Source organism: Bombus impatiens, unplaced genomic scaffold (assembly GCF_000188095.3).
Source record: "Bombus impatiens unplaced genomic scaffold, BIMP_2.2 scf_4016, whole genome shotgun sequence".
NCBI classification, from domain to species: domain Eukaryota; kingdom Metazoa; phylum Arthropoda; class Insecta; order Hymenoptera; family Apidae; genus Bombus; species Bombus impatiens.
The window spans coordinates 240,495-258,713 of record NT_180435.1 but is presented as its reverse complement, the minus strand read 5'-3'; the positions used below and the strand labels follow the sequence as shown (position 1 = coordinate 258,713).

Below are 18,219 nucleotides of genomic sequence, written 5' to 3'. Positions count from 1 at the left end.
GGGGGGGGGGGAGGAAGAATTTGATGCATATTTCTAATTGATCGTGGAAACTTTTATTAAGGTTTTCCTGTAAAGAAATTAAAAAAGTTCCAATTTATGAAAGTCCCCGTTTCGATTTCATTATTGCGTTGGTCTTCCGCGATATTTGTTGTCAGAGGTATTCGCACCGACACAGAATTTTCAATGTGCCCGCCCCTTAGAAATTTTTATTAAACACGTAGGTCTCTCCATAGCAGAATCACTCAGACATTCCTCTCTTCTCGAAGTTCTCAAGTTTCGAGCTGTTCCTTATAGTCCTTTTATCGGAAAGCGCCCTCGTTGTCCTTACTCCGTAACTATCTCTCTTCCAGGAACAATATTCCTATTCTTTAAAGCAATGCGATGTCGGGTTGCTTGCTATCTCTAAACTCTCTCGCGTCAAACAATCAAACCAATAACCGATGGCTACGTGACTTTGATCACTAGCAATCGCTGGGCATCTGCGGAATCTCATCCGCGCTTTCACCGACTACACGCGGCCTAAATTTCTACCAAAAACTATCTTCAAAGTAGAATAATAAAACTCAGTTACAGCTTCGCGATTCTGAAAAATGTGTAGTCGCTAAGAAACGCGTTTGTCTGTCAAATTCTTGCTTTATTCTTAGAAAATCTTAGTAATGTGTTAAATCTTAATAATCTGTTTCCATTCTCTTCTTTTCATTATATCAAGATTGATTTGATTTGATTGAAATGAATTAATTGAAAGCTCTATCGAGTGGCAAAGTACGTGTCGAATATTGTGATAGGGTAACTGGAGAAGCCACCATATATTCGTATCTGTTAGTGGTAAATCTAAATATTTCAAAATACCAAGCTCGAATCTACATGGAGAAGATCGAACAAAGGAGCTATCGTTTAAATTTAGTTGTAAAAAATGTAAAAAATCATAGGGATCGAGAGGAAGCTTCGAGTAGCTTTTGTGCACTTATATTTTCTAGGTGGTAAGGCTTTATGGCAACAGCCATCATAAAATGGATACAAAGAGACTATATTGCCTCTGGTATGAGACTAGGGAAGCCAGGGCGGAGACGTGAATCTGCATATGGAACGCGCATTAAGTAGTTTCTTCAGCGTTTAATTTAATACCGTGGCCACAATGGGCGAGACTGCAACGACGAAACGTCCGACGTCTCCCTTGTATGAACGTAGGTTTATATGTCTTGCAGTTTCGGCATCTCAATGTTCCTTATACTGTGAACTAGCACGATATACGATATCCCACTATCTTTAAGATTTTGATTGTTCCGAAACAACGTTAGCTTTCACGTTGATACGACACGATACAGAAAGTACTGTTATCCGGAGTTTGTTGCCTGTCTTTCGTTGCCATTGGATTTGTCCTGGATTTTTTGACCGCAAATTTTTTCCTAAAATGTCTTAAAAAAACACGCGGAAGCATAAAATGATCAAGGACGTAAAAAGAGGCTCGACGAGTTCCTTTTTATTATTTCTTTACCTTCGTTTCTTTTTGTCGTTCTTGCGTTATTTTTATCTTCTCTTCATTACGTACTTCTTGTACGCACAATCGCTACATTTATTTGCTCCCGAATTTCCAGATTTGTGTTTCTGTACAATCACGTCGATCGCAATCACTTAGAAAGATCGAGGCTGGCTAGCAGATTCAGGACGATCGAACTTGACCCTTTCGCTTGGAATAGAACAATACGTTAGAAAAATTGCTCTGAGTTATAATTATCGAAATACAGGACCATCCTAATTTCTTTAAATTTCTCTAACATCGCCGAGTTCTGTTCTGTTAACGCATAGGAAGAATGGAATTTGAAAGATTTTGTAATTATGCTTGATTAACTGTGCTTCTAGCTTAGGGCGTAGTATTGCCACGATTGCATTCATTGTTAATAGAAAAACCCATTTTGAAAGGGTTAAATCGTCGTGCAACAGTTACGTTGCAGACATTTTTCGTTCATAGATACCGGTGCTTCGATGTTACCGTGCTTTGTTAAGGCGCAAAATTCGCTTGGAAAATCGACGAGAAATGGCTAGAGAAATAAGCAAAGACAGATGTGAAAAGACATTCGTAACGGGAACGATGGGTTAGTCGGTCGTCGAAACAAGGGACTGTCTCGCGCAAACGATTGTGACGCAAAAGGAAAACTCATTTCGAAGAAAAGAGAAGCGAAGAACTGAAGAAAAGAGGGAACTCAAGGACAAAGGAGAAAAAGAAGACACAGGCTGGCAGACAGAAGGTAGCAGAGAGCAGGCTAGCTTCATTTCTTCGTAACTCGGCGCGACAGTTGAGAGAAAAATTGGTTCTACCCTTGGTCGGGTCAGGAAGGTGCGAAGGATTCGAGCAAGGGGCCGCTGTCCGGAATAGGAAGGGTTGGGTACATTCTCTAATATCTTATGATTTAGTGTTGGATGCAACGACGCAGCTTAAATGCCAACGTTATACGATGCTACAAGCCGATACTGCTGCGAAATTAAAGTTGCGTGGGTGGTTGGTTGACTCGTTTTTTAAGGAGTTTGTGTTTTTTTCTCTTCTCCGTGTGTTTCTCGTCTCTCTCTCTCTCTCTCTGTGAAAATATTTTCCCTGAATAACTCGTGTCTTATCGTAAGAAATTTCCTAGTTTTCGTCGAATTTACGTCTAAACGTGTACACGTTTTCTTTTGGAAGAAGACGTTTTCTCTCGTTGTTCGTCGTAAGTAGATGCATCGAACTCGCTATAAATTACGGCGGGTGTATTTCGTTGAAAATTCGTTAGGTCGGACGTTAACTAAGCGAGTAGGATAAGCTGACGGCATTGGTTCTCTTAGTTGGAAGGGGAGGACGGACTATCTAAAAAAAAGGACGGGTGGGGCCGTTTGTCAGTTGGCGCGCGTCCATTAGGGGTGAAAAATCGAGTAGCAGCACGGCCATAAACAAACAAAATTATACGAGCCGACGGTTTCTCCACTAGTTCAGAGTTCATACGTGTCGCGTCATGTTTTTCGCAGCATGAATTTTTCTCTGTGCCGTACGATACGTTCGATTCTTGTAGATCCGCTTGAAATATTAGTATCGAAAGTACAACAAACCAGTACATCCAATTAGCTGAGATTCAAAATGTAAGTCGATATACGTACTTCTAAAAGAAGGTATAACGAAGTGACGCAAGGGAAAGGAGGCTTTGATCTTCGACGTTTGCTCTTTTCTTTTTTACATACAAGAAACCTTTTGAAACGTTTCTTGTCGACATTCCAAAGAACTAATTGAAATTGAAACAGTGTTAGTAATGATAATCTGCAGCAACGGATAGCAAGGAATTCCAGCCAGAATATGAATATTACTAATTAATTTTGCTTTGTATTTTAGATAATTGTAATTTGTTGTTGCGCGAGTAACACGAATTTTACTAATTTACACAACTTTTAGCAATGTGAAATTTAATCTGGAATTCCACAATTCCATGTAGCTTTTATTCGAAAATATCACCGTTATTTTTCTTCTGTCCGCGATACTCGATGGTTTGATTCGAAAACAGTCGTTTCAACATTTTCTTTATCCACGGATTTTTCTTAGTTATGAAAAGTGAACGTTAGGATCGAAACACGTTAGACTGGCAGGAACGTTGTTGCAAAAATTAGCACGTTTAGATACCTACGTACGAGTAGTAGCGCGGCAGTCGGTGCTGCTGAATTCATATTCGTATCTTGATCTACTTCGATATCGTACGTGTGTAACGATTGGAAAATGTAGAGAGACCGAAACACGTAGCTAAACTTTGACCCGATCTACTATTTACTAATTACATTATCTTTGCGAAATTATAAACGATAATCGAATCGTGTTAAAATTCGGTGTAACCGAAAACAAGGCTTGTTTTGCCGCTTACGTTTCATTTTGATTTGGCCGTTGGATCGATCAGTTTGTAGGGAAATTTATGGCGCAGTAAACGCAAACGAGAATAGATGAGGCCGCAAAGCCCGCGTTTCAGTTTTCATCTGCGGGAAACGTTGGTGTATAGGTAGCTACATTATCAGGATATATCTTGAACGACGCAATGTAAACGAACATATGGCGAGAAAATAATAAAATGGAAAGGGAGACGAAGGCGATTGACAAGTACTGAAAGTTATCGGAGATAATCCTGCGAGAAGATGGAAATTTCGAAGACAGAATCTTTGATTCGTCCAATATAAGCGACGGTCTACCGTCGGCAATCAAAAAAGGATCGTATAACCTTGGAAGATCGAGGTTCTGAAGAATCATGTTCCTCCATCCAGACTTTAAGTTACGGCTTAGATACGAAAGGCGGTCCGTGCTAGGCGCTGGGATTGATTGTGGCTATGAGCGCGTGATTTATCTTTCTCGCTTCTCTTTTAGAACCGTCCCCGTCTTCTTTCCTATCTCGATTTTTCTCCTTTCCTTTTTTCCATTTTGTATTGTGCAAATCGTTCAAAATTCTTCTCAGCGACAGATATGGTTTCAATGTTTTAGCCTGTGCAAAGAAACGAAGGTATCCCGAACGCTACTAAAAACGAACGTTTCGTTAAGAAAGTTATAAAATTTAAGTTACTGCTGCGCGAACGACTTCTCCTCTTTTATGCAGACACTTTGCTTCCATTTAATTAACCGCAGATCTTAAATCACGTTCAGATATTAAGAGCTCAGCACCCCTAACGTTCGAGGAGCCAAGTAATTTTCTTCGTTCTTTCACGCCGATTCTCAGCTTCTGTAAAACACAGCAGTTTCCAGGAAAAGCAGCGATCGTTACATCGCATCGCCTCGAAAGAAGTCGCTTTTAGCTCGGCCAAATTTATAGCCGCCAGTAGAATGGATCGGCATTTGTCAGACACCGAGCGTGGAACGAAGTTGCCATCGAAACAGAACGCCAAGATATTAAAATGTCTCTGAGGGTGGTGAAAATCAATGTTTCCGATTACCTGTAGTCAGACCGAGGCTAACACGTATAAGTTAGCTACCGTGCAACAGGCAGTCATGACACACATAAATCCCAACTAGACGGCAAGTAGCACACCTGATTTCCGGCGCGACGTGTCAGCTTTTCCAAAGACTCTAACGCGTGTAGCGCAGGTTAAGATGCAACGAAACTTTTTCATTGCAAACACGACTTCTTTTTCTGCAAGAATATCGCCACCAAAGGAAAATATACGATATTAGATATTTTCCTGATCAATCGGATATCTTGGATAAGAATCAACTTATAAGCGCACTCGTTAAATATCGTTCTTTGTCATCTAAGGTTGTGTCGAGGCAATCGGGTGGCAGTAGAGAAGAGTACGAAGTTAGAGGGAAGAGAAAGAAAGGTAGTCGGAGAACATTTTTGTAGATTCACCTAGCTCCGAAAGTATTGGCCGACAATGACGGTCGGTCTCGTTCACGATACCGTCAAAACTTTCTATCTTGAAGCTCGACAAAGTGTTGACCGATCTGCTGCCCCTTTTCCCAACATTCCCTTTACTTTTCGATGGACTATACTTCACCAGCAGCCTCTGTCTCGATGTAACTTATATTTAATTACTGTCGGTAATATATTAGATTTAAAGAGTTTTCTCGTAAAATATCGCAACATTAAGAAAACCTCGACGCTTCCACCGAGACCAGGCGGCCGAAGAAAATGATTTAGCTTTCATGAATTCTTTAAGGCTACCGGTACGACTAGAAAGTCTCCAACTACAGTCACTGTATTCCGCACCCTTCTCTCTTTTCTTCTCACCTCTCGTTCTCGTTTTTTCCATCTTTATCATTGCCTCGACAGAGGCTTACAGCTATAGTCTCTTAAATTCACGCGATCATTTCCACCCTCGACGGGTATGTTTTTCCGCTGCCTTCATCGAGTAATTAATAAAGCTTCTAAAATATATTGCAATTTTCCCGTGAAATTTTGTAATCTCTTCTTTCTTCATAAATTGTCCAGGGGCACATTTTCGTTAATACGTTTAGTTAAATAGTTATTCCGACTTACGATCAAAGTGGCGTAAACCCGGGACGATATCGTTTCTTCGTCAGGACGGATTTGGTATAACGAACTAGGGAGAAAATACAATTTGCCTGATTTCCGTTTTATCGCCGGATCGTTCACATTTTGAATAGATGGAGATCGGGGAAATCGGAAACGCGCGTGGTTTCTTTTGTAAAAACAGTCTCAATGGGACGAGACGTTTAGTCGAATGCGCCAGGGGAAACTGTTATTTTTCGGTCGTTCCAGGCTTTTCTTTCTTCCATACATGTTTCCCAGACTCGTTTGCTTCATTAAAACGCAGTCAACGGTCGAAGTAATCAGCTTTTTCGGTTTACGCAAGTGGAGGTGATCCGAACAGAAAAGTACCTTAGTGGTTGCTGGCTTTTCATCGTAACGTATGTAAATCGATGTACGTATTTATCGTTGCCGTGTAGCTATAAATGATTTAAACGAGACGGCACGACGAAAGCATGGAAACGCTGGTCTTGGACGAACGAACGGTTAATATCTATTGTGCCGATTGAAATCGTGGAGAATACGCCTGCCTTTTTATTCCCTCCTTGTTCACGGAAAATTACCATTCAATTTTAATTCTTCGTTTTATGGGGGACGTCAAGCGTGAAAATAAAACAAGGGGATAAGCAGAGACGTAGAAGACGGAGGAAGAGCGTGACACCTCGTACGATATCTTCGTGATGTACACGAAACGGCACTTAAATCCCGGATCAATGGTCATGTGGGTTAAGCGAAACCACACAGGGATGTACGGTTCGATGATGAAACGAAAAAAGGGGAAGAAAAGAAAAAGAGAAACTTGACAAAGGCCTTCGACTTGCATACGTAGGAAAGATCTGTGAAGTGTTATCTGTATCGATCGTGCCCTCGTCCTACGGTCTCTTCGATAATTACTTTTCGCCATTTCATCCGTAAATTCATCCGGACAAAAACCGAGTTAGATTCCGAAGAATGGAAAACGGAAAAGCAGAGAATTATTTAGTCGACCAACAGGCTTTGACGAAAAGTGTAGTGGATTTCAGAACTGCGATACTCGCCTTTCTAATAACAATAGGTACGTTCGACCGTGCCTCACCCGTGTAAGATTTTAATTGCGAAGACTATTCTTCGTTGTTATTCCTGTTTAACGACCACGCCGATGTCGCATAATGAGATTCTCCGTTATTCTTTCATGCAGGAGTAAAGCTTCTTCCCTGCTTTACGGTCATTATTATCTTGTCAGTTCCTTTTGCATTTTACTTTTCAAATTTTTTCTTTGTCCCGTGTACGCACGCACTTGCATACACGCAAACAATTGCTTCACGGCGAGTTACCTAAATGCTGTGATTAAATTATTTTAGCCGAACGGCTAACGTTGGCGAAACTCATTGATAAACTTGATAAACTTGATAAAATTGTTCTTTCATTTGTCAGTCTTTGACGGATTTTACGGAGGTGAATTTCATCGTAATCCAAATGGTCGATGTTCGATGAAAAATGCAGAATCGCTGGTGGTTAACGTTCGATGGTACAATTCCATTAGAGTTTTCGCTTGGGATCGGCTGACAATGTCAGACTGACGTAGGATGCGGGCTGGGACGGAAAACGAACGAGAGAAATAAAAAACGCGAAGAAAGAAGTATACGAGAAGAGGAGATGAAGAGGGTGGAGGGATAAACTCGAAAGAAGAAAGGAATCGAAAAAGAAAGATGTTTCAACTTTCGTTGAAAAGCGTCGAGAAACATCTGGTTCGATCGAATTACGTACAACGATATCTCGTACGACTGCGAAACGATTTTTCTTGTTATAGTAGAACGAAACTGCGGATAATAACTTTTAAATCACTGTCCGCGATTTAAAATTTGTTGTCTCCCCGTTAGGTATAGTATACTACGGCTATATTGTACGCATAATAGGTTAATGATCGCTTGGCGCATATATGCGCTTACTTATTGTTTATGCTATGAATAGTTTATTCGCTATCGTTGTTGGTTACAAACCAGCAGCTTTAACGGGCTTTTGGCGAGGGCCAACAGGATGATTTTATGTTTGAAGAGCGGCGATCGTGTATGGAATGGAGAAAGCGATCTAAGTATACGAAAAACATTTTAGCTCGATACAACGAGAGCAATTAAAAATATTTGGAATTGTATGAAACGTTTCGATTTTCACGACATAATACACGGATAGGGGGATGATGATCGTTTTTGGAAAAAGGCTTTCATCGATCTTGCGGAAAGAGCGAACGGTAGCAAAATGCATAAATAAAGTGACCTGAAAGCACGGAGTCTGGTAGAAATTTTTTTACTCGTATCCGAGTAATGGAAACATATGAAAAAAATGATTTCTCAAAAATTCTCGGAAAACGGTTTGATTGGTATACACAATTACATACTTTTTTGATAAACGGACGTTCAATAACGTTTAACTGGTTTATTTAGTTTACAATATCAGCAGGAAATGGTAGTTTTGAAAACAAACGGATGAAAACGAGCAACTACCGACGCTAACGTTGAAATGCATAGTTTCAAAGTGAGATACCAGATAAAACGAATTACAATTGTACGTATCTGTTTGGTTCCGACTTTCCCGGTACTTTTCTCACCGAGTTCGGATCGTTTTTGTACAAATATCTACATTGTTGATCGTCATTGACGTAAATTTTCCCTAGTACCTTGATTCTCCTCTGTTCCCTCGATTCTCTTTCAAAGTCGACAAGACGCATTGAGTTTCTTTCAACATTGCCGGCTTGGTTCAGCCAGGCTGCGAGAAGAATAGCTACGAGAAGCATAAGATTCAGATACTACGTCGACGTTCTCGAGATGACTCGAAAGGAAATATCAAGATTATAACGAAAGAAGGAAGAAGGAGGAAGGAAGAAGGAAGAAGAGAGGGAGAAAAGAGGAAGAAGTCTGGTAGAAACGATTGCACGTTGTGTAGCAAGGAGAAGAAGAAGGCGGCTGAGTTGCGTCGCGATTCGTTGCAGTCGTTGTTGTCTGTATTTTCGAGGCACTAACGGTGGATACGAGGGGCCTTCAAAAACTTTTAATTAATACGGATGACGAGTACACAAAGCCTCAACCGAGCAAAGAATTTCAGAACAAAGAAAAGGGAAGAGTATTGTTGTCGGGTCTTGTTACGAGTGACACGTCGAGACGAGAGAACGAGATGAAGGCGAGATAGGAAGGGTGGCGCGAGAAAGGGGAGCAAAGATAAAAAGCGTAAGTGGAAAGGAAACGAGGAATAACGCGTAAAAACGGGAAAAGAGCTTGCATTTCAGTATCATCCACTTCCCTTTACTTCCACTTCTGTATTTCGTCCTTTCACGGCGGAAGGAAACGCGTAAACAAGAGAAATGCACGCGCGCTTGCCATTTTACGCGCTTTTATGCAGTACGGTTCATAGACCCGCGGACTTTTTCGCGAACGATACGCGATCGTCACGATTAATCGAATACGCTTTCCTTGAATCAACGGGGCCAAACGAAACTTTCCATCTGTTGATTTATCGCCGCAATTCTGTAATCGTGGCGTCCATTGGAAACAACGTGCAAGTTAAATACATTCTAGCGCAAGTTATCGAAACACTAGCTTCGCTCTGTTTAAATGTTGCAGTATTGTTTTAATCGAATAAAACGATACGGAGATACAAAAAAAAGAGATCACCAAATCCATTAGCGAGTATGAAAACGTAATACATATAGCGAAAATACCAGCGACTATACGTTTCGTTATTTTTTTCGGCACATTCTGAATTTTAATGAAATGTCCAATTTAACGGTTGTTTCCTGTGAAGCGAATTAAGGATTTCAAACGTTTGATATGAAAGGGACTTGGTTACACATGCTACGTGCGAACGTACACACGGATCAAAGTCATTAAATCTTCGCATTACTCAAATATATAGCTACGTATAAAAATCGTTTCGTCTCGTTTGCTAAATGTGTTTGGGTTGGGTCTTTGCCAAAACAGCGAAACTTTTATACGGTCGATCTTTGAAACTGACGCCAGTTTTTAATTAGTCTTTTCCGTAGCCACGGGAAACCGTCACGGTACGCTGAAATTTTCATTCCTTTGCGAACTTACTCGTTCCTCGAAACGGTAATGACCGACATAATTGTACTTAATTGTGCAGGAAAGAAATTTAATAAAACGACCCTATCGTCTATCGTCCTATCGTTAGCTCGTTCAACGTTTCAACGTCGCAAGAAAATTGCGAAATTAACAACGCTTTCATCACGTCCGTTACTGCTCGATACATAGTCACACGCGGACCAATAGTACACCATCGTCGTACCAGACTTTCTAATCCGACTGGAATTTTTCAAATCTCTCGCTCGCTACCGAGGAAAGAGACTGATTACGTGGAGGATAAAAGACTGGCAGAAGTTCGGGACCGATCTGATTAATGTTGCATCGTACGAACGTTTGCCCCCTGTATCGATCTCCATCTAGCGGTAAACGGAAAGCCAAATGAACGAGGAGCCGACGAAAGGGTAGGACTGAGGGATTCGAGTTCGTTTGTTTGTGGATGAAATCGTTTACATGTGTATGTTTGTGCGTACCATGTAGCGCGTTGTAGCGCGTTGTAGCGCGTTGTAGCGCGTTGTAGTTGCTGTATTCGAGTATAGACAGCGTTATAGAAACGTTGAAACGAATTAAATGCTTTCGCCGATGCTTCGTGAAATAAAGGAGAAACGACAGCGTGGATCTAAAGAAGGTTCGAAATAAACGACAACTCGTACGTTCTCTTTTGTACCGTTCGTGTAAAATCTGGTATTTCTCGATCATTTCGAAATTTTCAGAAAATAGGTTAACGACATAATCGTAATGAAACGGTTAACGTGTCTCGAAGGTATATCTGACAGACGCTTGATTTGTCCGATTCTCTGCTCCCTGGGCCGTGAACCGAGAAAAAGGAGGAGAAATGTCTTTCTTTCGTCCGTTCGAAACCATGAAAACTTCAGACTACTTCGGTTCGTTTCGATCTGCCCCGATCCGCATCGCAACGACGGTACGGCGTGGTCCCTTTGCCACTGACAATTGGATTCTCTGCACTACTCTCGTCGAGTTACAGATTTTTCCTTTCCGCGAAAATTTCCTTACAGTCGCCTTTGACAGGAGATATTTCCTCCTTCTACGTCCCGTTCCTTCTCTGTCTCTTTGCCTTCCTCCGTTCGTTTTCTCGCCCTCGGTCTCGGTCTCGAGGTGCGGCGTTTCTAAGTACCGAGCATGGAAGAAGGAGGATTCGTTACCGACTATCCACCGTTCCTTGGTTTCAAGCACTTCGCCAAATCAGCTTTTCTTTGAATCACCGTCGATGGAAGAACTTGGCCCGGAGTGGATATTCATTTGCCGTTTACAAAAGTAGTAGCAGCATCGGCGAATCATTTAGGACACATTCACGACTTTCTCGTGTTTCGACTCTTACCGTTACCTTCTTTTTCTCGTCGTAGGTGGTCGATGATCGTCGTACCGCGAGTTGTAGTTTAGATTTCAAAGGTAATTGGCGTCGATCGGAAAGACGACGCACCTCTTCGATTACTAGTTACCGATTCAATTAAAGGGCATTCCGCCAATTAAAGCAACTCCATCGATATAACGACACGGTCACTTTTGAAATCTTTCCTTTGGGCGGGTTCCGTGAATTTCCTTACAGAAGAAACGATTCCGTGCTCGGGCGAGTGTAGATTTTTAACTGGTTTCGTGATCAAGGCCATTAAAGGGGGAAAGAGCGAGCGAGGGTTGGAGGGAAAAGAACGGTTGGTTCTCTCGGCGGGAGTCGAATTTTCACCGTTTTCATATTAGTTCTCGCGGCTACGTGCTTCATTACTGTAAATTTGCCGCGTGATAACACTCGAGTGCTCGAAACGTTATCAAGAGCGTAGCGATCTTCGGTTGTGTAACGGCACTTTCGATCGGCAACCGACGAGTCACAAAGCTCTCCTACTCGAAATCTAAACACAAACGGATCGATCGATCCGCTTGCTTATTACGTATTCCTGTTATATTAGTTGCGAATTACGCACTAGAGTTACATACAAATAGAGCGTACCTTTGTCGAGAACGAAACTTCTCGTTACATTCGCAAATAAACTGGGCAGAAAATAAATTATCGGTACGCTAAACCAAAGGTAGAAGGTTAACGAATTGTTGAAAGGTAAATTATATTTAACCGGAGAAATCGCTAATTGAACACGTTTAATTTACTTTGAAAGAGTGAAACATACGGATTCGACGGTGTGATTTTTTAATTTTCGCACGGAGCCACGGTTTATTGCGTCGCTCGAATCGCATTTCAATTTAACCGCTAGACATTTGTGAAACAGAAATTTGTAGCGAATGCTACGTTATTATTATATCGGATTCAGTTCAAAACCCCCTAGCCAAGTTTGTTTAATAAATCAACACCGAAGTACATCGATAGCACACGAGACAAATTCACTTTTACCACGTCCAGAGGATGCATCAAGCGCTATATGTATTATATATCAACGTGACGATCAACTAATTATCAAACGCGACCCAAATCGTGTCAACATTAATCGCGGAAGCGGTCCCCGATGCCAAACTAACAGTCTACATAAAACGAACTTGATTTGCAATTTATAAACAACAAAACATATATATATATACACGCGTGTGTGTGTGGAACGTTGAATTACTCAAATTATTTTATCGCGGACCGCGAATTCGATTTCGTCGGTTTCCGTTTTCGCGACGAACGACGACGATGAAAAATCGGATCGACTGTCTTTCCAATGTTTCGGACGACAGAGGGGAATTTCGCTTTTCGAGAGCGCGACGAGAAGAAAGCAGCGAGGAAAAAAGGTAGAAATACCAAAAGAAAGAATAGGCGGAAGGATAGGAACATTTCCGAGAGTAATTTTCCACTGGATGGCGTCAAGAAATGTTTATTCATAAGTTACTAGAACGTGCACGATGTACGATTGTCCCGCGACGTTTTACATAGCCGCCGTTGCCGGCACCACCAGCATCCAGTTTGCCTCTTCGCTCTCTCTCTCTCTCTCTCTTTCTCTCTCTCTCGCGCCTTCTTTTTTCTTTTTCTCTTTGTACACAGACGCGCAAATGTGCCAACACGTACACGTACGAAAGTTCGAAAAATTCCAGCGACGATGCACGGCATCGTTCCGAAAGTGGATCGAAACCGAAAGACGGAACCTTTCGAAAAGGAATAATAAACGAGAAAGGAAAGACACCTCTTCGTATTAACGCGATATTATTACCGCCAGCCCGTAGTTCAGGAGTCGTAGTTCAGTTGCAGTTGCAACGAAATAATATGATCCGTTCGATCCAGTGGCCGACCCTTTGTAGGTGCAGAGAATTACGTTAATCTGGATTATAAATTCGTAATTCCAGATAATCGCATCAGAACGTTGTGACCCGCAACGCAAAAAATAAACATGGAAAATCTCTCGTAAACGTTATCGGATGACGCGCGTAAATATCAGTCGATGCCTTTCGGCAACGTTTTTCACCGTCGAAGAGCATTCCCAACTGAGAACAAAGCTTCGCCTCTTTATACAGTATTTCTGTGACGACCCGCTCGTAAAAACAGCGCAGTCGACGAGTTTAGTTACACAGGATATAAGCAAAGAACGACGTTACGCAGTCGACTCGATACCGGATGATATCCCGCTTCGATCGTTTGCCAGCCGTTTCTTATTTCCTGCAGTACTTGGCCGATCTTTTCGCTTTAATTTAAGTCCTCGACTTACGTAGTGGCGCGCCACGCTACTTCCTGGTTATTCTTATTCCGACCATCATCTTTTGTTCGAGTAAGAGGAAAGAGTAGGCAGATTTTAGAATGGAAGAATAGAAACGGCGCGGTCAGAGATACCGAGGGATTTATCATCGGGTCACGGTGCACTGGCCACGATATTAAATTAAGTTACGCGTACCTTGGAATTTTTTATTATCACCAGGAGCAAAGGAACACGCTTTTCCCTCCGGAGATACGCTACGGTGCTCGTCTTTCTCCATCTTTTCTCCTCGTCCTTTCCCGTTCTTCTCAACGATTCCGTTGCCAAGTTACGTTGACCTGTTTATATCTCTGACTCAAAGTCCGCTGGTTCCTTCCTTCCTATTTTATTTCCACGTGCAATATGGAAAAAATCGAGATTGAGAAGAAAAAAGCGAAGAGAGAAGCGAAAGCGCGTCCGTTTCACGATTTTTAGAATCTAAAACGCTGTGTTATCGAACTTTCGAATTCTCGTATATTTTCGACAAATGTCGTCGGCCGTTTTAACGTCGAGACAGAAGCCTGAATCGTTGATATAACGCGTTATTGTTTCACGACCGCTAATGGATAAATTATTATTAAATCATAAACGTCTAATCGTCCGACTGTGGTGGTCTTATCGCCGGCACGCTCGACGATTTAATTAGCTTTGTCGCTTCGACCCTCCATTGCGATACTTTTCTCCTCGTCCCGTTGCTTACCATGTCGTAAACGATGGTTAAGAGAAGATAAAAAAAAAAAAAAAAAAAAAAAAAAAAAAAAACAACAGCAGCACTTTTACTTGCGGAACAAATTCGCGAGCTCGGCGATCAGAAGCAAAAGTAATTTCGTCTCGTCTTTGCTTGGAAATTAGTTACGCGGTTCGTTCGGCATGCTCTCGAGTGCGCATCCAATATTCCAGCAGCGAATCGGTGTATGTACTCAGTTAGACGAAGGTGCCTAGTGTGACGAAAGCGACGACAGCTGACGTTAAAGGAGTGAATTTGTGGTGGTAGCCGAACGAGTACGGGACTATACACTCGTAAATTAAGTCGATTACTTTCGCCTTAATATCGTAAATATCGATCGTTTATCCCGAACGATCGGTTGATAGCATCAGATTATCGTCGTGTCATCGATTTCGTTGTTTCAGCTTCGCGTCGTTTAAAACCTCCTATCAAAATCCTGCCATTTGGTTTTATTTCAGTTTCAAATTGACGGAACAAATTCGCGTTTCTCGGCTCGAGGTTGGTTTTTTTTCGAGGTAGGAACGATAAAAAAAGAGCTTGATCGACACAATTCCTAGCAACGCGTTAATAATGAACGACGAGAGAAAAGGCGAAAGAGAAAAAAGTGTTCGAAAGTACACACGATTGGCCACTTACCCGGTCGAAAATAGTATCACGGTGACGGCGAGGGTTTCCTTGTCGAACTGTTTACTTCGGGTAGAAGCTTGCCGTGCTCCCAGGGGCCTTGCGAGTTCCATAGTTGAACGACGAAGGGTCCGAGCTTGGCGCCGAAGTAGGAAAAAGAAAGAAACCGGTGGCAAGTTTTGGTCGGTTGGCCCAGGAGCGCAAGCGTCGAAGATCTCGTTGCCGGATGTATCGATACAAGTACTTTCTTCTCGACTCGTAAGCTGTCCGTGTGCCGCGCGTATTCTCTCGTTTCCTCGTCGAGCTCAAAGCGGTCCGAATTGCGTAGTCTCTCGGGGTGTTTTGTATTCCGACACCCTCGTGGTTGGGACGAGCAGCACCGTCCCTGGGAGTACCACGCGGACAAACATCGAGCTAGAAACTGCGATACGTCGGCCAGAGTACGGCGACGGCTCACCCCGGACATCCTCTCGCGTGGGGAACGCATGCGTCGCGTTTAAACCAGCGCCGAAACCACCCTCTCTACGCCACTCTCTTCTCCTTTTCTTCTTTTCTAGTATCCATTCTGTCGTTTATTCACTTTCTCCCGTTTTCTCAGAATATTTTTCAGAGTATCGAGAAACGAGAAACGAATATTCGTTGCGATCGTTGGTCGTTCCAAGCTGCCAAAAGAGTTCGTTCGGAATTTCTTACGCGTCGTTGAACGGTCGTGGTAGCAAGCGCGTACTTCGTTTCCGTGAATATCGTTCGTTCGCACCCGAATTAAAATCGAATTAAAGTTGAATTTCAAAGCGTCGGATTTCTGTCAACATTTTTCTAAAGAGACGGAATATTCAAAGCGATTGAAAATTTGGTCGGCGCGAATTCATAGGCGTTTCGTACTGAGAAGTCGGCGTCAGAGGGGGTATGGCGCTTGCGCATCGTTCGACAGCAGGTCGCGAGGGGGTATCGTCGGGGGGTATGGGGATGAGTCAGTCAAGCCGCAGCGCGCGTTCAGAAAACTACCCTCAACGCGATCTTATAATATCGCAGGCTATTTTGCAATTTAACCTTGAGTTTGCGGCAAGATTCGCACGTGTTCTTCTTCCCCTCCTGCTGCCCTTCTCTCTCGTATCGTGGAAACGTCCGAAGTGTTCCTGTGACGAATATCGTGTTGGAATTTGTGACTGACGTTTGGGACGCGCGAATTTCTTCTCTGCATTGAAATTCTACGGAAACGGGTGCAAACAGTTCGTACAAGAATTCAACAAACGCAGAAGCAAGCTATTAGTCGTGAGAATGGTTCACGTTGTGCGCACAATCGCTTTAACTTCAGCCATTTTAAATCGTAAAAATTCTTAGAGGCTCGTGATTCTTAGAGGCTCGGGATCAACGAAAGAAGCGAAGAGGAAACAGGGTTGCCGAGGATATGACGCGAATCGAGGGAAAAAGGACACGCGCAAAGGCAGTACCGTTTCCGTAAAGTTTCCCATTGCGTTTCGAGTAGCTGACGATTCCTTGAAATTTGACTCGGCGAAGGTCACGCATTGCCCGTACGATTCGTCGTTTCGTCGAACGACACTCGAGGGGTTGAATTTTTAACAAGTAGCTGGATTAACAAATTTGCCAAATTTTAAGTGTCAAAATGGTACCCGTTACGTTCGACAAATTGGTACGAGGAAATACGGAAAGTTAGAAGGAAAAGTAGCTAAAATTGGGAAATTTGGCTGGATAAGATGAAGATGAGCGTGATGAATGGTAAATCGAGCGAAAAGGCGGAGGACAGATTAGAATTGAACAGCCGAGAGATGTAACACCGAGGAGGTACGACTGGAGCAGACGTTTACAGATTTAGCAAAGTTTAAAGAAAAACTGCTGGAAGGATCACCTTTCGCGTGGAAAGTGGTGCAAAATATGGAATGGTCGTGGAATCATCGAAAGAAAGAGTACAGGTAATCGTTTGGAGGTAGTTGAAATTAGACGAAAAAGGAAAAGGGAATGTTGAAAGGTTGCGGAAAGAAGCGGAAGGGTAATACGGGAAGAAGACGAATGTTTTCAATCTTCTTCCTCGCCTATCACGGTATATACCTTATTAGTGTCGGTCGTTGGAATCACTGTGAAAATAACGAGAGGCAGGAGTAGAATTCGTCGTAAAGCGGAGAAGTCGAGAAACGATGGCAGGAAACAGAAAAGAAGTGCGTTGATCCCCGGGGAAATACATCGACAGGCTACTTTTTGGAAACGAGCTCGGCATCGTCGTCTTTGAAATCGATGTTTCTAGGATCGCGAGAGGAAACAGGAAGAAAATCCATCGTGCGAATGGGAGAATGTGAATAGACGAACGATTCGATGCGATCTCGTCACCAGTCGACGAACAAGTGTACGATCGTTAACGATGCTGGTGAAAAACTCGTCGCTTTTTTCTTTGACCGTGTGTGAGCGTGCTCGCGAGATTCGCATTTCTACGTAGGATACAGAAGGCCGTGCCGGTAGTAAATGGCGCGTGTCGATAGTTACGTTCGATTTTCGCTGAATAAGCGTTTCCGTTTCCCTTGTCCGTACTTGTCTGTCACCTACGAACGAAGCACCAATAAATAGTATTTTTTTACGCGTTACGCCAGCAAGCTGAAACGCTCACGAGGAGTGATTCGCGAGCAACGGAATACCCATCCATCGCGAATTCTTAGGCGATCGTATAAACGTACAGCTCGAGAACGAATTTTTCCCGTTACTGTTTCGTTGTTGTTCTAATCAGCAGCTTATCGTGAAGCAACACGCTCGGAAGAGCTCGGTGGATCCAAATCGTCGTCTTCGGCCTACCGAAGATATTGTCCAGCGCAGCGGTGTGAAGGTGGTATGTTATGACGAGCGTGATTTGTTTTTTCATAGGTGGAACGCTGCAACGGTGCTATTAAGTGTGCAGTGATCACGGGAGACCGAGGGAAGACGGGAAAGAGGGTGGTCAATATGACTCCTATCTTCCTCGTCCTGTTGGCGGTTATCGACCCGATTATTGCGCAGAATGGTGGTGAGTAATCGACCAGAGAAATCCACTTCTTTTCAGAGACTTTCGTGGACATTGCCGTGAACATTGTTTCCAATTATCCACCGAGTGTTTGATTCTTCGTGTAATGATATTGTGTCCGATGTTTGTGAAGAACTCTGAACAA

At 42.7% G+C, this 18,219-nt stretch overlaps 2 protein-coding genes across 19 annotated transcripts in view; one reads left to right on the top strand and one right to left on the bottom strand.

Annotated features, from left to right (window-relative positions):
- LOC117152513 overlaps positions 1 to 15,490 on the bottom strand; it is a 17,756-nt gene extending 2,266 nt beyond the window's left edge. Inside the window, exons 1-2 of one of the 2 annotated variants that reach the window (XR_004462904.1) lie at positions 15,083 to 15,490; positions 13,894 to 14,060 (exon numbers count right to left, since the gene is read on the bottom strand). Coding sequence is in view for 1 of the 2 variants with exons in the window: in XM_033324612.1 (XP_033180503.1) it covers positions 15,083 to 15,183 (101 nt within the window). In the remaining variant the exon portion in view is untranslated. Of the gene's footprint in view, positions 1 to 13,893; positions 14,061 to 15,082 lie in introns of those variants that run through there. The other variant, XM_033324612.1, reaches the window with a different exon arrangement.
- LOC100749861 (tyrosine-protein phosphatase Lar) overlaps positions 1 to 18,219 on the top strand; it is a 287,592-nt gene that overhangs the window by 87,713 nt on the left and 181,660 nt on the right. For 16 of the 17 annotated variants that reach the window (XM_033324603.1, XM_024372213.2, XM_024372222.2 and 13 more), the window contains one exon: positions 17,939 to 18,077. In XM_033324603.1, coding sequence (XP_033180494.1) covers positions 18,017 to 18,077 — 61 coding nt within the window. In that variant the 5' untranslated portion in view covers positions 17,939 to 18,016. The remainder of the gene's footprint in view (positions 1 to 17,938; positions 18,078 to 18,219) is intronic. The other variant, XM_033324602.1, reaches the window with a different exon arrangement.